This window comes from Chiloscyllium plagiosum, unplaced genomic scaffold (genome assembly GCF_037043375.1).
Source record: "Chiloscyllium plagiosum isolate Xiang-an unplaced genomic scaffold, Cpla_swu_hap1 HiC_scaffold_9, whole genome shotgun sequence".
In the NCBI taxonomy this organism is placed as follows: domain Eukaryota; kingdom Metazoa; phylum Chordata; class Chondrichthyes; order Orectolobiformes; family Hemiscylliidae; genus Chiloscyllium; species Chiloscyllium plagiosum.
In genome coordinates this window covers 62,366,731-62,385,564 of record NW_028270147.1, presented here as the reverse complement: position 1 = coordinate 62,385,564, position 18,834 = coordinate 62,366,731, and the positions used below count along the sequence as shown (strand labels likewise).

The 18,834-nt window shown below is 41.0% G+C and overlaps 1 protein-coding gene across 1 annotated transcript in view; it reads right to left on the bottom strand.

The window, feature by feature from the left end:
* jak1 (Janus kinase 1) overlaps nt 1-18,834 on the bottom strand; it is a 123,424-nt gene that overhangs the window by 55,006 nt on the left and 49,584 nt on the right. Inside the window, exons 2-4 of the mRNA XM_043699443.2 lie at nt 16,080-16,271; nt 14,347-14,470; nt 1,362-1,518 (exon numbers count right to left, since the gene is read on the bottom strand). Of these exons, the coding sequence (XP_043555378.2) occupies nt 1,362-1,518; nt 14,347-14,470; nt 16,080-16,271 (473 nt within the window). The remainder of the gene's footprint in view (nt 1-1,361; nt 1,519-14,346; nt 14,471-16,079; nt 16,272-18,834) is intronic.

Sequence of the window (18,834 nt, the reverse complement as noted above, 5' to 3'; positions counted from 1 at the left end):
AAATCCCACCAGCTCCAGAGGTGTATATCACTGAACAGGTTGATTAATGTACACAGACCTTACTGGGTCTGTTCTGAGCAGTGACTGGATTGTAGAGGTGTTTGTTTAAGGGCTCTTGTACAGTAGTGGTAGTATTGGTACCAGTGAGCCAGAATACTTAGACTCATGTCCTATCTATTCCAGAGCAGACCAATAACATACCTCCACAAGTTGATCAAAAATATCTACAGTTGTTTTGTCAATTAGGTCAGTGGCATAATGGAAAGCGTGTGACTATAGATCACAGATTGTCGGTTCCACTTCTTTCCAGCTCAAGATGTTTAAGGGTTCTTGTGGTGCAGTGACAGTTCCCCTGTCTCTGAGCTGGAAGAACTTGATTCAAGTCTCACCTACACCAGCTATAAACCCATCACAACAGGTTGAAAATAACCACATTGCTGACTGGTCTAACATACTGATTAGAGTTCCAGTCTGTATGGATGGCTAGGTTCAAATCCTGCAGTTATGAATTTGTACTCCTGTGGTGCAGTGATACACTTGGGTAGGGTAAGTAGACAAAGTCTTAACCCTGGTGAGGGTGAGACCAGAACTAAACAGCATAGGTTTAAGGTGCGAGAGGAAAGATATAAAAGAGACCTAAGGGTCAGCTTTTTGACACAGAAGGTGGTGCTTTTATGGAATCAGTTGCCAGAGCAAGCAGTGGAGGCTGGTACAATTCCAGCATTTAAAAGGCATCTAGATGGGTATATGAATAGGAAGGGTTTAGAGGGATATGGGCTGAGTGCTGGCATATGGGACTAGATTAGGTTGGGATATCTGGTCGGCATGGATGAGTTGGACCGAAGGGTCTGTTTCCATGCTGTACATCTCTAGGACTCTAAGTCTCAACTGCTTCAGACGTTATAACATCTCTGAAAAGGTTGATCATGAATACGAACAAAAGGAGAATTGTTGACAGCATCCTACCCCAACCATGAGCTGGTCATGGGTGATTGCAGGGTGGAGTTCTTGACCACCAAGTGGTGCTTGCTCAATACAGGTTAGCAGCCCTTGTGCTCCACAGTGCCAATGGGGAGGCTGTGGCTGCTGCATTTAAGCATTGAGAAGTTAACTGCACCATTAGTACACTCAGCAGCATCGCAACCAGATGAACAAAATGTTCACATTAATTTATTGGACAATATGTACACACATTACATAGTTCAGGGATCTGGAAAAATCACTGTTCAGCAATATAACAATTATAGCTGCACACAAAGTCAACTGAAGAATTAAAATCTATTGCAAATTGAACTAAAGTTCCTCACAACCAGGAAACCACTGAACTTGATAAATCCTATTTGCAAAATGTTTCATTCTACCTGAGCAAACAGGTATTCAAGGGAATTTGCATCCAAAAGAGGAGTCCCATTTTCCGTACTTTTGGGATCATTGTCATTCTTCTGTTTTCTTACAGGGGAGTGTCTCCAGATTGGTTGGTCATTTTCATTTGATCCATGCCAGTTTCCAAAGAAGTACCTGCAGAAACAGGATATGGTCAGTACTGGAAGTCAGAAAATATATAAACAGTGGTAAAGGGTAATGTTTACCATGGAAATGCAATTAGACGGGCAAGTGTGGCACAAAGGATTTGATTTTCAGTCTATGCTATAGACTGTTTACTACTCTATTTAATTCTCAGTCTTGACTGTAGCATCAAGAGAAAAAACAATACGCAGAGTCCTGGAACTTGTCTATAAGGTTTTCTTCTTTTAAAACAGCATGGATAGTGTAACAGCAGGCTGTCTATTTACTAGCTGAGGCATGGAGGAGCTGAGTGGATGTTCAATAAAGTAATTTCTTCATTATTGCGGGGGAGTTTGTAAAGGAAACAGTGAATTGGTTTTCATGATACTGTGAAAACCTAACTTGTACTGAAGTAGAGTGGTAACCGTCTTTCATTAACTCTAGTTATTATTCTATACAGCAAGTGTAGAAAGCTGGATAGACACATGGTGTACAGTGGCTGGGTCTAATCCTGCTTCACTTTGCCATTAGACTTCTATGGTTAACCATCAGGAAAGCAAGAGTCTTGCCTAATTAAACGAGTCCCAAAAGATTTATGCCAACTGTAACCTCCCTACAGCTGGACAGGCCAAGATCAGTCAAGTCTGGGGATAAACTTTAAATTTTCCTTATTTGGTCATTACCCAACCACAAGACCAGCAAGAAAAGCCACTAAATAACAATGCCAAGTTTTCGGTCTCCAAATTGTCAGATACCAGACATACGCCACAACACGAAGAGGCCCTTTAGCCCCTTCAAAGGCCTGATTCAATGCAGGAATTGCCCAGAAATTTTTAATTTCTGATGGGAAATTACCCAGTTACCTTGCATATAACCTGGTTAATACATTAATAATGGGCGGGTTCAAGTTACATATAGAGTGCTAAAACAAATTATTGGAAAAGCTCAGCAGGTCTGGCAGCACCTGAGGAGAGAAATCAGGTTCAGTGTTTCAGGTCCAGTGACCCTTCTTTAGAACTGTGTTTTTGTTTCTGATTTCTGGAACCCGCAGTTATTTTGGTTTTGACTTACATATAGTGAGAGAGAAATGCAATCTTCACAGAATACACAATATGGATGTAAGCTTGGCAGAAACAACGGCAAACTAACATTTTCCATAGGTAGGTGCAAAATTTTAAAAAAGCTAGAATGAATGTGGATTCATCATTAATAGACATAAGAGAATTTATACTAGAGAATAAGGAAATAGCAGAGAAGCTAAAAAATTATTTTGTGTCTGACTGCATGGAGTAAGTGAAAGTTCTTAAAGTTAATTGGATTTAGGGTGAATAAATCCCCTGGAATAGATTAGCAATATCCCAGAGTGTTGAAGGAGACGGCTATTCTTCTAAATGCTGTAGGTTCCAGAAGGGTCCTGCAGCTTGGAAAGCAACAAATGTGATCTCACGAGTTAAGAAAGGACAACAAGGGAAAATGGAGAACTACAGATCTGCCAGTTTGACATCAGTGGTGGGGAAAATATGAGAAACTATTGTAAAGGATGTGTCAATCACACTCTTAGAAAAGGTCAATTGGATATCAGTATGAATTGATGAAACAGAAATCATGTTCAAAAAACCTGTCAAAGTTTTAGAGGATGTTACTTGTAGTCTAAATGAGAGAACCAATGAAACATTTGGATTTTTAGAAAGTCAGTAAACACACAAAGTCAGTAATCAAAATCAGAACACATGGGATTGGGAGCAATATAATAATATGAACTAATAATTCTTTAGCAGACATGAAACAAAATATAAATAAATATTCATTCTCAAAGATCACAGGCCATTATCAATGGGTGCCATAAAAATCAGTGACATGCCCACCGCTTTTTTAAAAAAAATGTATTGATGGGATGAGGGCATCGCTGGCTAGGCAGCATTTATTGCCCAACCCTAATTGTCCAGAGGGCAGTTAAGAGTCAATTATATTGCTGAGAGTCTGGAGTCACATGTAGGCCAGAGCAGGTAAGGATGACAGTTTCCTTTCCTGCAAGGCGTTAATGAACCAGATGTGTTTTTCCAACAATCAGTGGATTCGGGGTCATCATTAGACTCTTAATTTCAGATATTTTATTGAATTCAAATTCCACCATCTACTGTGGCAGGATTCGAACCCATGACTCCAGAACATTATCTGGGTCTCTAGGTTAACAGTCCAGTCATAATACCACTGGGCCATTGCCTCCCTCTTCACAATCTATATTAATGTTTGGATGTGGGAACCAACTGCAACACGTCTAAATTTGTTGAGGACATAGAACTAGGTGAGAAAGAGGCAAAGAAGCAGATTAGGAATACAAAATAAATAGGCAGGAACATGGTAGATGGAATATAGTGTGAATAAAAGTGAAGTTGTCCATTTTACGAGGAAAGACAAAGAGGCAGAATATTTCTTAAGTCATGAGAGCTTGGGAGGTGTTAGTCTCCAAATGGACCTAGGTGTTCTTGTTTGAGAGTCACTAAAAGCTATCATGCAGGTGCTATGAGCAACAAAAAAGTCAAATGGTGTGTTAGCTTCATCACAAGGGGATTGGAGTAGACGAGTAAAAATGTCTTGTTGAAATTATACAGCGCCTTGGTCAGACTGCACCTGGAGTATTGTGTACAGTTTTGGTCTCCTTAGCCAAGGAAGGATATACTTGCCATATAAGGAGCACAAGGCAGTTTCACCAGATTAAAGCCCTGGATAACAGGATTGTTTTATGAGGAGAGGTTGAGGCCTGTATTTTCTAGAGTTTCAAAGAATGAGAGATAATTGCACTGACTTCCAAAATTCTTACAGGCTGTGACACAGTGGATGTAACTGGCAAGTGAACTAGAACATGGGGATTTAATCTCAGAATAAAGTCTAGGCCATTTAGACAGAGGGGGTGAAATTTCTACATTGAGAATGTGGTGTATACTTGCTACTTGGTGTTTCAGCTGAATCACTGAGCAGGTTCAAGATGGAAATCGTTAAGATTTTTGGAGACTAATGACATCAGGGATTATGGAGATAATGCAGGAAAGTGGCATTGAGGTAGATGGTCATCCATAATCTAATTGAATGGTGGAGCAGGCTTGATGGATTGAATGGCCTATTCCTATTTCTGTGTGTTTGCAGGTTAAAATTAGTCTCCAACTCAGAAACTATCAACCTCAGACATTTCTAACTGACTCACCTGGATAGTTATCCAGGAAGTATTAGATTAATAAAAACCAGTTCGGACATCTGGGTAACCATATAACTGATGCATCCCTTCAACTGCCCCTCTCCCATCCAAGTCCTCACCCAACCTCAACCCTCCCCTTACCACCCAGCCAGCCTGCCATGTTCTCCAGCTGGCAACCTGCTACCCTACCACTTACCAAGACATTTTACTCAGCTGGCAGCCACCCATCTTACTCATCTACCTCATTTAGCTACACAACGACACATTCACATTTACAAAATGAGAAATCCTGAAACATTTAAGTCCTCTACTGGCAGAATACGGCAGCCAATGCCATAAACTGAGAGGCAGGAGTCATGGTGGTCACTTGGCCTCTCCTGCAATGCATGGAGGTTTGCCAAGATTCCGAGAAGAGGATCAAGGGAGCAACCAACACGGGAATTCTGACCTGAAAAGATGTTACTGAGTAAGTGAGGTAGTTGTTTTTTTTCCTGTGATTAGCATCAGTCAAACTATTCCAATAGTATTCAGAAGATTTGGGTCCATAATATTTTAAGCAATATAGCCATGCATGGGAAAGTATGCTTCATCAATGACTTCCCTTCCACCGGAGGGCCAGATGTGGGATGTTCACTGATGATTGCACGCTGTTCATCACCATTCCTCTAATCCTCAGGTATGGAGGCAGTCTGTGTCTAAATGCAGCAAGAGCTGGACAATGTCCAGGTTGGGCTGACAAGTAGCAAGTAACACTCACACAAGTGCCAGAAAGTGACCATCTAACCATTGCCCTTTGATATTTAATGGCATTATCTGCACTGATTCCCCCATTATCAACATCTCGGGGTTACCATTGAAATGGATTAGCCATATAAATACACTGGCTACAAGAGCAGATCAGAGATTAGGAATTCTGCAGCAATTAATTCACCTCCTGACTCCCCAAAGCCTGTCCACTATCTACAACTGTAATGGAATACTCCCCACTTGCCTGGATGAGTACAGCTCCAAAAATACTCAAGAAGCTTGACATCATCCAGGACGAAGCAGCCCAGTTGATTGGCACCACAGCCTGGACAATGTGGGTACATCATAGCCCAAAAACAAGAGCCTGGAGCACAAGGGACCTGCTGTACTCAGGTCAGAGGCAGGGCTTGGGCCCCTGATTTCTGTCCCAATCTATCACCTTCAATATTAACTGCCTTTACCATCAATACACAGTGGCAACAATGTATACCATCTAAAAGACTCACTATGACTCCTTCAACACCACCATACAAACCCATAACCTCTACCAGCTAGAAGGACAAGGGCACGAGGTGCAAGGGAAGACCACTATTTGCAAATTTCCCTCCCAATCAGACCTAATTCTAAGTTGATAGTATATTATTGTCTCTTACTGTCACTGGATCAAAATCCTGGAATTCCCTGCCTAACAGCACTGTGGATGTACCACATCTCCTATTGTGGTTCAAGGCAGCTGCTCAGGAGCAATTTCGGATTGGCCAATAAATACTAATAAATAGCGACTTCCACATTCCATGAAAAAAACACAGCAGTTTTGGACTTTATGAAGCAGCTTGCACGAGGCTGATACAAAAGCATGTCAAACAAGTCTAGGAATTCCTGATAAGCAAACAGTGTCAAATGTTTGTCAGATCTGTATTTACAAATTCCATTTATAGTAAAAACAACTAAACACTGTTCACATCTATAAAAAGCTCTTCCAAATTAGCTGAATGAGAATAAATCAGCAAAGAAAAGCCAAAGGAAACATGGAAGTAAAGTTAATATCTGTAAAAAGCAAGGTTAGTTTTGGGTGTATCCTTCATCAGTTATTTCTCTTGTTTGCAATTTGCAGCTTAACTCTATGTTTAAAATAAAATACACCACATTTCTCCATGAAACAAGTGTCAGCAGCACTTATAAAGCATTAAATGGGATGCAGAAATTATGGATCACACTGAGGATATGGCAAGGTAGAGTTTAATTGAAGGCTCACTATCTATCCCCTTAAAAGTTTCCCTCAGATCTGACGAATTACAACATCTTATTTCCTTTTTAGGTTAATAGCACCCCTCACACAGGCATTTTGTATTAGCTCAACAAATAACAATATCAAAGTTCATCTTGATTAACGTCATGAAGCACTTACAAAGTACAGCAAACACTCCAGAGATTTGCAACAGTCAATTTCAGCTTTTAACTCCAGAGGAAAGAAGAGAAAGCAAATCAAGAATGAGAATTTAACAGCATAAGGAACAGTCATGAATTGGATGTGATCTTCAGCCTATCTTTTTTCTCATCTTACATTAACTCTCAAGAAGCATTAACACACCAAGCGTTAACATGAAATCTTCATGGCCTTACTTCTTAAGAAACTTGTATGAGCTTTACTCAAGAGAGTACCATTGTGTCCGTCACTGTATTTGTACGTGTGTGTATCAGCATGTCTGCGCTAGAGAACATCAGGAGATATTTTCATGACAGAGGTCCCAAACAAATAGAAGCCTGGACTCCTTCGAGGGGGGTTTGGGTTTATAGATTAAGACGGTACTCTGCACAATTCACCTCAGCAAACTGCAAACGAACAGTAGTCGAAATGTATAGTGCTGGAAAAGCACAGCAGGTCAAGCAGCATCCGAGGAGCAGAAGAGTTGACGTTTTGAGCATAAGCCCTTCAACCGAATGTCGAGGGTGGGGAAAGGGGGCTGAGAGATAAATAGGAGGGTGGGGATGGGGTTGGGGGAGTAGCTATGAAGGCGATAATTAGATGCAGTTGGGGGGTTATTGTGATAGGTTGGTGGTGAGGGTAAAGCAGATAGGTGGGAAGGAAGATGGAAACTAGTGAAATCGATGTTGATGCTGTGTGGTTAAAGGAAAGTGAAGTCTAACAGTAGCATGTGATGACAGAAATGTAAGGTTAACATTTCTGATATTATAATTTTAGGGTTTATGAGACCTGAAACATTCAGTCTACTTCCTTTCACCCCAGTTATTGGCTACCATGCTGCAAGCTTCTGGAATTTTGTGTCTTTATTTTAAATACCTGAATTTTCTTTTTGCCATATTAGCAAAAACAGCAAGGCAGTCACTCTTCTTAGGCTGCCATCAAGTTGCACCTGGAAACTAATTCAAATATATAGTCTACATTCTTTTAAAATTGCCAAAGAACAGAAAACAGTGAGTTTTATGAAATTATTTATCTGATTGATGGCTGATAAACAGTGGTAATCTCTACATATCAGAATACAGAGAAGACTTCAAAATTGCCAATAACAAGTTGTGGAAGTGTGGCAAACAGTGCAATCTAATGACACAGAATAGTGAAAGGCTGACAGAATGGGCAGACAAGTGCCGGATGGAATTTAATGCAAAGAAGCATTAAGTGGTGTATTTTGACAGAAGGGATTGGAATTTCTCAAGAGCATGGCACATACTGAAAGACCAGTTATCAAAGAATGCGGGATCTTGGGTTTCATAAATCGAGACATTAAATACAAAAGTAGGATGTTATGAAGAACTTAAAGCTCTGGTTAAGCCAAAAGTTAACATGTGTGTTTGATTCTACTTACCACACCTCAGGAAATATGAGAGGACAAGGTGCAGAGGTGACTTAACAGATATCTCCAGAGGGATATTAGCTACAAGGTTAGGTTGAAGAACATGGGGTTGTTTTCATTGGAGTAAAGGGTTTTGAGGGAAAATATGATAGAGGCCAACAAGATTGTAACAGGCTTAGAAAAGGTAAACAAAAAAGAAAGTACCATATCCGGTGATGGTACAGGAACTGAGAGACATAATTATGGATTTTTGGCAAAAAGATGATGGAGGATGGAGAGAAAGAACTTTTAAACTTAATGAACTTAAAAGACTCGATACAGACAACAATCAGAACGAATATCATTGCAAGAACTACATTGGACAAACAGGCAGAAAACTAGCCAGCAGAATATATGAACATCAACTAGCCACAAAAAGACATGACCCACTCTCACCAGTATCATTACATACAGATGAGGAAGGACACGTGGAAAAATTAACAAACAGTGAAATTCATAATTAATCTTGGAGGAACTGTTGGGCAAAGTCCACAGCACAGAATCAGATAAGTTAATTGTTGTTTTAAGTCTGTCCAAAAGAAAGGCTGCAGTAGTGAGTACAGTGGATTCTTTCTTGATAATATGTTTTTGGACATTTGTCTCTTGATTAAACTTAAAGTATAAGCCATAGTTATTAAGTTAACCTGGGGCAGTGTTTGTAGAGGAATAAGATGGCGTTATTTTCTGGGTCTGTAGGTTGCGAAGGAGCAAAAATGGCCTTTGCAGTGATATGTACTTCTGGTCAGATGTGGGAGTTTAAAGAGAGTTTAAGGGTTACTGCGGATTATATTTGCTATAAATGCTGTGGGATGCGAATCTTATCAGATCGAGTGGATTGGTTGGAGAGACAGATAGAAGCGATGAGGAATTTGCAACAGTAACAGTATGTGATGGATGGCAGTTATAGGAATGGGGGAAAGTCTCAGATACAGTCACATAGATGGGTTAACTCCAGGAAGGATGAGAGAGGTCGGCACCTAGGGAAGGAGTCTTATGTGGATATACCCATTTCAAACAGGTATGCTGTTTTGGAAAATGTAGGGGGTGATGGATTCTCAGGGAAACGTAGCACAAACAGCCAATTTTCTGGTAACGAGGGGTAGGTCGGCTTCCAAGAGATCAATTGTGTTAGGGGATTCTGTAGTCCGAGGTACAGACAGACGTTTCTGCGGCTAGCAGAGAAAAAGCAGAATGGTGTGTTGTTTCCCTAGTGCCAGGATCAAGGATGTCTCAGACAGGGTGCAGAATGTTCTCATGGGGGAGAGGGGCCAGCAGGAGGTCATTGTCCACATTGGAACCAACGATATAGGAAGGGAAAAGGTTGAGATTCTAAAGGGAGATTACAGAGAGTTAGGCAGAAATTTAAAAAGGACATCCTCAAGGGTAGTAATATCTGGATTACTCCCAGTGCTATGAGCTAGTGAGGGCAGGAATAGGAGGATCGAGCAGATGAACGCATGGCTGAGAAGCTGGTGTATGGGAGAGGGATTCACATTTTTGGATCATTGGAATCTCTTTTGGGGTAGAAGTGACCTATACAAGAAGGACAGATTGCACCTAAATTGGAAGGGGACTAATATACTGGCAGGGAAATTTGCTAGAACTGCTTGGGAGGATTTAAACTAGTAAGGTGGGGGGGTGGGACCCAGGGAGATAGTGAGGAAAGAGATCGACTTGAGACGGGCACAGCTGAGAACAGAAGTGAGTCAAACAGTCAGGGCAGGCAGGGACAAGGTAGGACTGATAAATTAAATTGCATTTATTTCAATGCAAGGGGCCTAACAGGGAAGGCAGATGAACTCAGGGCATGGTTAGGAACATGGGACTGGGATATCATTGCAATTACAGAAACATGGCTCAGGGATGGGCAGGACTGGCAGCTTAATGTTCCAGGATACAAATGCTACAGGAAGGATAGAAAGGGAGGTATGAGAGATGGGGGAGTGGCATTTTTGATAAGGGATAGCATTACAGCTGTACTGAGGGAGGATATTCCTGGAAATACATTCAGGGAAGTGTTTTGGGTGGAACGGAGAAATAAGAAAGGGATGATCACCTTATTGGGATTGTATTATAGACCCCCTAATAGTCAGAGGGAAACTGACAAACAAACTTGTAAGGAGATCTCAGCTATCTGTGAGAATAATAGGGTAGTTACGGTAGGGGATTTTAACTTTCCAAATATTGACTGGGACTGCCATAGTGTTAAAGGTTTAGATGGAGAGGACTTTCTTAAGTGTGGACAAGACAATTTTCTGATCCAGTATGCGGATGTACCTACTAGAGAAGGTGCAAAACTTCACCTACTCTTGGAAAATAAGGCAGGGCAGGTGACTGAGGTGTCAGTGGGAGAGCACTTTGGGGCCAGTGACCATAATTCTTTTTGTTTTAAAATAGTGATGGAAAAGGATAGACCAGATCTAAAAGTTAAAGTTCTAAATTGGAGAAAGACCAATTTTGACGGTATTAGGCAAGAACTTTTGAAAGCTGATTGGAGGCAGATGTTCGCAGGCAAAGGGATGGCTAGAAAATGGGATGCCTTCAGAAATGAGATAATAAGAATCCAGAGAAAGTATATTCCTGTCAGGGTGAAAGGGAGGGCTGGTAGGTATAGGGAATGCTGGATGACTAAAGAAATTGAGGGTTTGGTTAAGAAAAAGAAGGAAGCATATGTCGGGTATAGACAGGGTTGATCGAGTGAATCCTTAGAAGAGTATAAGGGAAGTAGGAGTATACTTAAGAGGAAAATCAGGAGGGCAAAATGGGGACATGAGATAGCTTTGGCAAATAGAATTAAGGAGAATCCAAAGGGTGTTTACAAATATATTAAAGGACAATAGGGTAACTAGGGAGAGAATAGGGCCCCTCAAAGATCAGCAAGGCGGCCTTTGTGTGAAGCCACAGAAAATGGGGGAGATACTAAATGAATATTTTGCATCAGTATTTACTGTGGAAAAGGATGTGAAATATATAGACTGTAGGAAAATAGATGGTGACATCTTGTAAAATGTCCAGATTACAGAGGAGGAAGTGCTGGATGTCTTGAAACGGTTGAAGGTGGATAAATCCCCAGGACCTGATCAGGTGTACCCGAGAACTCTGTAGGAAGCTAGAGAAGTGATTGCTGGGCCTTTTGCTGAGATATTTGTATCATCGATCGTCACAGGTGAGGTGCCGGAAGACTAGAGGTTGGCAAACATGGTGCCACTGTTTGAGAAGGGCGGTAAAGACAAGCCAGGGAACTTTAGACCGGTAAGCCTGATCTCAGTGATGGGCAAGTTGTTGGAGGGAATCCTGAGGGACAGGATGCACATGTATTTGGAAAGGCAAGGACTGATTAGGGATAGTCAACATGGCTTTGTGCGTGGGAAATCATGTCTCACAAATTTGATTGAGTTTTTTGAAGAATTAACAAAGATGATTATTGAGGGCAGAGCAGTAGATGTGATCAATATGGACTTCAGTAAGGCATTCGACAAGGTTCCCCATGGGAGACTGATTAGCAAGGTTAGATCTCATGGAATACAGGGAGAACTAGCCATTTGGATACAGAACTGGCTCAAAGGTAGAAGACAGAGGGTGGTGGTGGAGGGTTGTTTTTCAGACTGGAGGCCTGTGACCAGTGGAGTGCCACAAGGATTGGTGCTGGGTCCTCTACTTTTTGTCATTTACATAAATGATTTGGATGCAAGCATTAGAGGTACAGTTCATAAGTTTACAGATGACACCAAAATTGGAGGTGTAGTGGACAGCGAAGATGGTTACCTCAGATTATAACAGGATCTGGACCAGATGGGCCAATGGGCTGAGAAGTGGCAGATGGAGTTTAATTCAGATAAATGCGAGGTGCTGCATTTCGGGAAAGCAAATCTTAGCAGGACTTATACACTTAATGATAAGGCCCTAGGGAGTGTTGCTGAACAAAGAGACCTTGGAGTGCAGGTTCATAGCTCCTTGAAAGTGGAGTTGCAGGTAGATAGGATAGTGAAGAAGGCGTTTGGTATGCTTTCCTTTATTGGTCAGAGTATTGAGTTTAAGAGTTGGGAGATCATGCTGCGGCTGTACAGGACATTGGTTAGGCCACTGTTGGAATATTGCATGCAATACTGGTCTCCTTCCTATCGGAAAGATTTTGTGAAACTTGAAAGTGTTCAGAAAAGATTTGCAAGGATGTTGCCAGGGTTGGAGGATTTGAGCTATATGGAGAGGCTGAACAGGCTGGGGCTATTTTCCCTGGAGCGTCGGAGGCTGAGGGGTGACTTATAGAGGTGTACAAAATTATGAGGGCATGAATAGGATAAATAGACAAAGTCTTTTCCCTGGGGATGGGGAGTCCAGAACTAGAGGGCATGGGTTTAGGGTGAGAGGGGAAAGATATAAAAGAGACGTAAGGGGCAACTTTTTCACACAGAGGGTGGTATGTGTATGGAATGAGCTGCCAGAGGATGTGGTGGAGGCTGGTACAATTGCAACATTTAAGAGGCATTTGGATGAGTATACAAATAGGAAGGGTTTGGAGGGATATGGGCCGGGTGCTGGCAGGTGGGACTAGATTGGGTTGGGATATCTGGTCGACAGGTTGGACCGAAGAGTCTGTTTCCATGCTCTACATCTCTAGGACTCTAGGACTCTGGGACAACACATCCATCCTTGGACAAGCCAAACAGAGACACACACAAGAATTCCTAGAAGCATGGCATTCCAACTGGATGTCTGTCAACAAACACATTGACATGGACTGCATCTACCATCCTCTGAGAAAAAGTACTGGAAATGACATCACCAACCCAAGGAAACCTAAACACAAACAGAAAGTGGGCCATAACACCAGTGTTTCACTGGAAGCTCACTGATGATGTTACCTATTGTGGTGATGAAACGTCTGAAAACAAACCTTCCAGCTCAGTGAGCAAACCTACATCCAGAAAGACTTTTTTTTTTTAAATGCAGGTGATAATGGTCTGGAACTTGCTGCTTTATGTGGGTGGAGGAAGTGGAAACTATTAACTATTTTAAAAGGAATTTGAATGGGGACTTGAAGGAAATAAACTTGCAAGACTTTAGGGATAGTGAAGGGAAATAGGATTCATTGATTTTCTTTACAGAAAGCTAGAACAGGCTTTCCAGGCTGTCAGGCTTCCTTCTGAATTTTAATTACTCCATAACCTATCCATCCTTGTTCTATAGACAATAGTGTTGGGTTTGAGAGGGGATAATTTAGGGTAACACCTTCATACTAAATTGTACTCATACATGAATTTACAATAATAATTACGTCAGTGATCAGGATCTGTTAGGGAGGTCCGGGAACCTTTGGAAGTTAAGCAATACTTTTGGAGCGGATAAAGAGTGCAGCTGGAAAAAGCAAAACAGGTCAAGCAGCATCAGAAGACAGGGGGAGTCCATGTTTCAGAGCAGAAGCTTTGATCAGGACTGGGGGAGGGGAAGGAGGCTGAGAAATATTTTTTTCTAAATGAGGAGTTGCTGGCTTGTGCTCAAGAGTTTAGCTCTTAGGGGAACCAGGGTCCTTGATTTGAGTGAAGACAGAGGCAGTTACAAGGGACACTTGGACAGGTACATGAATGGAAAGGTGCAGAAGGTTCTGGGCCAAACACAGGCAAGTGGGACGAGTTTAGTTTGGGATACTTGGTAAGCATGAATGAGTTGGACCAAAGAGTCTGTTTCCGTGCTGTACGACTCTATGACTTGATGTTGGCTACTTAGAACTGCAGGCTTTCCTCAGAAGGGCAACAGAGGCTTTTCACAGAAGGAAGATCACTGTTCCTTCAATTAATTTCAACTCCTTTCATGTACATTGCAATATTTTGGTTTGTTCTTAAAAGGTTTTCATGAATGAAGCATCAGTCATCATGATGTACAAGTTTAAACTGGAAAAAGATTTCACTTAAAAAGGAGCAAATGAAGGGAAATTTAAATCTAAAAAAAAAATTGGCACTTCTTCATCCGGAAACAGAATGGTCCAATTAACCTCTAGCATTTAACATATGTCAACAGTATGATAACAAAAGCAGAATTATATCGTACCTCATCCGAAAATGTAGCTTCACAGCTGTTTGCTCCTCGACTTTGAAGGCATGATTGGGCGAAAACCAGAGTTTTTTATCTGGGTCATACAGAGTGAAGAGATTCTGACATAATGGAGAAATTCCTGATAAAAAGAAACATTCAAAACATCACCTTATGTATGAAGTGAATTCAAACATACCTTGAGATATTCACAACTGTACAGACATAATTTTGAATTCAACCAAATTTTCCAAATCTAATCATTATCAGCAGACTGTTGTCCCATTCCAGTCTCTGTTGGAGTTCAAAGCTGGTCGTTGGGATGGACAGAAGCTGCTCAAGAGCAAGGACTATGCAGGTGTTGATGCTGGGGGCAGTCTTGTGTAGCCAATGACATGCAGTCTTGGGAGAAGAGACCCAATATTTAGTTTAGACCAGTTATTGGGCAACTCTCAGCTGGTGTCGAGTTGTCTGACAGCTCCACAGAGGCAGAAGTAGCAAGATAACTTCCAGGCTAAGGTGGAGCTGCTACTGAAGAAAATTAGACTTTATATATTTAAAGGAGAAGAGATGAAATCCCTTGGGAGGAAGATAGATTTTAAGGGAATTTTGTGACTCAGTGATCACTGATGCTTGGATAGGTTGCTGAGAAAATTTGTGGAATCCGCCTTGGTTATGTTTGCCAATCAACATGGAATATGTGGTCTGTCAGACCACAGTTTGCATGTTAATTCACAATCGCCACATGTTCATTCTGTTATTTAGAGTATATGATAGATAGAACTGATTATTTGCTTTGTTGACTCATACAGTTAAACAAAAATATTCTGTTTCTTTAAAACGTGGAATCTTCAGCTCTGTTCTTTCAGTAATTATCTGGGATTTCAAACTTCAATCTACTTGACCAATCGTTACTAAATTAGGAACTTCTCTGGTCTCATAACAGCTAATACTCTACACTGAGGAATGAAGCAGACTCAAGGTCAACTTGGGATCAGAATTCATAAAATAACAGCTATTTTAATCGAGTATGTCAGGCATGGTGTTTATTAAAGGTATGCAAGATTGAACTCATTCAGATGACATAGAGCTCTTCATTTCCCAAAGAATGGTAGACTTATAGAACAAGGTGAGCAGCACGGTGGCACAGTGGATAGCACTGCTGCCTCACAGCGCCAGAGACCCGAGTTCAATTCCCGCCTCAGGCGACTGACTGTGTGGAGTTTGCATATTCTCCCCGTGTCTGTGTGGGTTTCCTCCGGGTGCTCCGGTTTCCTCCCACAGTCCAAAGATGTGCAGGTCAGGTGAATTGGCCATGCTAAATTGCCCATAGTGTTAGGTAAGGGGTAAATGTAGGGGTATGGGTGGGTTGCGTTTCGGCGGGTCGGTGTGGACTTGTTGGGCCGAAGGGCCTGTTTCCACACTGTAATGTAATCTAATCTAAAAAAGGTGATTAGCTTAGGTGCTGATTGCTGATTTGCTCAGATCTTGGTTAATTCAATTCACCTACAGAAGTCAAAGAGGAATTTTAACAGTCTTTGCATTCTCTAAGTTATCCTGGACGTTTATGCTACTCCCAATGATTTATATGTCTGTATTGGGTGAAATGTCAATGTGAAGCTTTATGGCAGTGTGAGATATGCCAAGTACACCACTAACTGACCTCCTTGTAAGCAAACATGCTGTTAGCAGGAGATTTTTAAAAACCTTGTCTAAAAACATGCACACGAAACTTATATCCATGTTCTTACCACATTTCTTGGCAGCTTCAATGCACAACTCTTCAGCAACATGCTCACCCTCCAGGTACTTTATGGGGGAATTTGACACGTACATGAACACTTCAATGCCCTTCTCTGGAGTTGTTGAGAGCGCTTGCAACATGTTTGATTTTCTTTTTTTCAGGCAAAAGGCCATGACACGAGTCCACTTACATTTAGATCCTGCGTGAAGATTCAACTTGTTAATATGTTTCTTTGCTCAACATACAGAAAGAAACACGAAGCACTTCAGAATTTGTGCAATGCATGACTTAGTATTATGTCCTTTACCATTGCAACTCAAGCAGACAATTTTACAAGAACAAAGTGTAAAGCTAATTTCATATTCCAGCCAATTTTTCTCACCATTGAAGTCAGAGTGATGTTGGGTGGGGTGTAAAACACATTTCACCCAACTGTGTGATGCCTGTTTTGTGATAATTGAGACCAAGCTTAAGAATACAGATCTCTTGGATGCAAGCACAAGGTCAGATTTGTTGGAAAATGCTTGTAAAATGTCTATTGTACAGCATCTAACCCCCACACCAACTCATATCCACCCATCCACCTCTATACCCCTCACATCGTAGATGCCAACTCTTAGCCAATTCATGACATCCATGGCACCTAATAACTCACCTCGTCTCCACCATGAGTCGACCTCAAGTGCCATATGGAGTTGAAAACCCTACACACTTGTTAAAAAAATTCCACTTATAAACCTATTCAAAGTTTTTAAATCTCCAGTAGTTCATTTTGTTTAAAGCAGACATCTAGTTACATGCTTTAAAAGCTAACTTAAGTTGTCACTGAAACCTGTGAGCTGAAAATCCCCAGCTGAGGTGATTAAATATTTTTATATTCAGCCAATCTTTCATAATGATATATAATAATAGCCCTTGGGAAAATGTCAGCAAGCTCTAACAAAACTGCATTAGCAAATACAAAATGTGTTTTTATTTCACATACATCTGACAATGCAGTCCAGGAGAACTTTTTTTTAAAAATGTTGCTTGATTTTAAATGTGTGATGTTTAAAAAAATGTTTAAGGTCATCACAGTGATACAGATTTTATCTGTCCTTCAAGAGCATTTACATCTAAACCACCACACTGCAGGCTAAGCACCTTGCAACTGTCAGTATTGGGTCGGTTTTGAATCTCAGCTACTTTTAAATAAACCACTAAATTGATTTATGCCTCTGTGCGTGTGTATCATGCAACTCTCTGTGTCTTCTATTAGTGAAAATGGTTTTGGACAGGCTTCTCAATCGAGCTCGCAGCCATTATTTGGAAAAGACTCTGCAGTCTTCACAAGTGCATGAACATCCAGCTCATAATTTCAAGACATAAGCATGGCTCTTGTTCTCATTACTAAAGATCCTAGAATTTACCTCAATTATCAAAGATCACTGGAATATTTTTCCCATAATTTAAAATATTGACAGAAAAAGTATACTGGAAAATATTATAACTGGGAAAACATTTTTGATCTCCCAGGTTAAAGAAGTGTTTTCCTCCCTCTACAAGGCCTACGACAATCACCAGTACTGTCACACCAGTGACATCTCTGAATACAGGTTGGCCCCAAGAGACAGTCTTCCCAGCATTGACAGTGTTAAGGAATCACAATAACACATTCTCAGAACCCCTAGCTGTGATAATTAAACACTATGATACACAGCCAAGCATTCAAGATATTTTTCATGGTAATTACAGATCAGCAGTAAATGCTGGCTTAGCCACAGGCTCATTTCTTCCAGTTTCAACTCTCTCCCTCCTTCTTCAGCACTGACAGGTACAGTTACATGTCTGACGTTGACACAATAGTTATTTTCCTCACTTCGGTGTCTCAGACACATCCTGCAGGATAGCTCTTATCTTTATGAACTTGACTGCCCAAACAGTTTAGAAATTAACCTTCAACACACATGTAATTTGTAGCAGGGATCAACAGTAAAGGCACATTCACTGTTTACTGCATAGTTCTAAATATATCACCAATGTATTTGGATTTCCTAATCCTATCACATACCTTTACATTGGACTTTGAAACAGAATCGAATAAAAATGACACTAGATTGCAGTTTGGATGATAAGTGAAATAGTGATACTTTTTCACTCTCGATTTAGTCTTCCACTGCTCAACAATAAATAGTCAAACCTGCTGCATCAAATTTAAACATGAACAGATTCTGATCTCAACACCCCAAATTAGTGAGGCAGTTAATCGCCTGATCATGTAATTGAGGCAGTTATTTGTCTCTCCAACAGCTTATTTGCATTCCCATCTTCTCAGGCCCCTAAAATCCTACTTCCTCTGATGATATTAGAGGAAATTCCAAATTGGAACAAAGATCAAACTCCAGTTTTCAAAATTCATGAGGATTAGTGAAATATAAAAATGCATGCAAATAGGAATAAGAGAGCACTGCAAACAGGGTGAGAGGTATTCTGAAATAATTTGTCTACCAGCATGAATGGCAAAGGAAAGTAACCCACTACTGTGATTCCTTCAGACTTTCAATTCTGGAAAGACTGTCTGTTGGGGTCCACCATCATTCAGAGATATCACTGGTCTGACAGTACTGGTGATCATAGTAGGTTGTCAAAATGTTTGAGCTGGGTAGAGAGGTGAGGTAGGATCCTCAACAGTCTTATTCTGTTTACTCCACACATCAATTTCAGACTTTGCCCTGTGTTCCTCAACCCACTTTCAGTGTTCTTTTAGGCCAGTTTCAATGCCA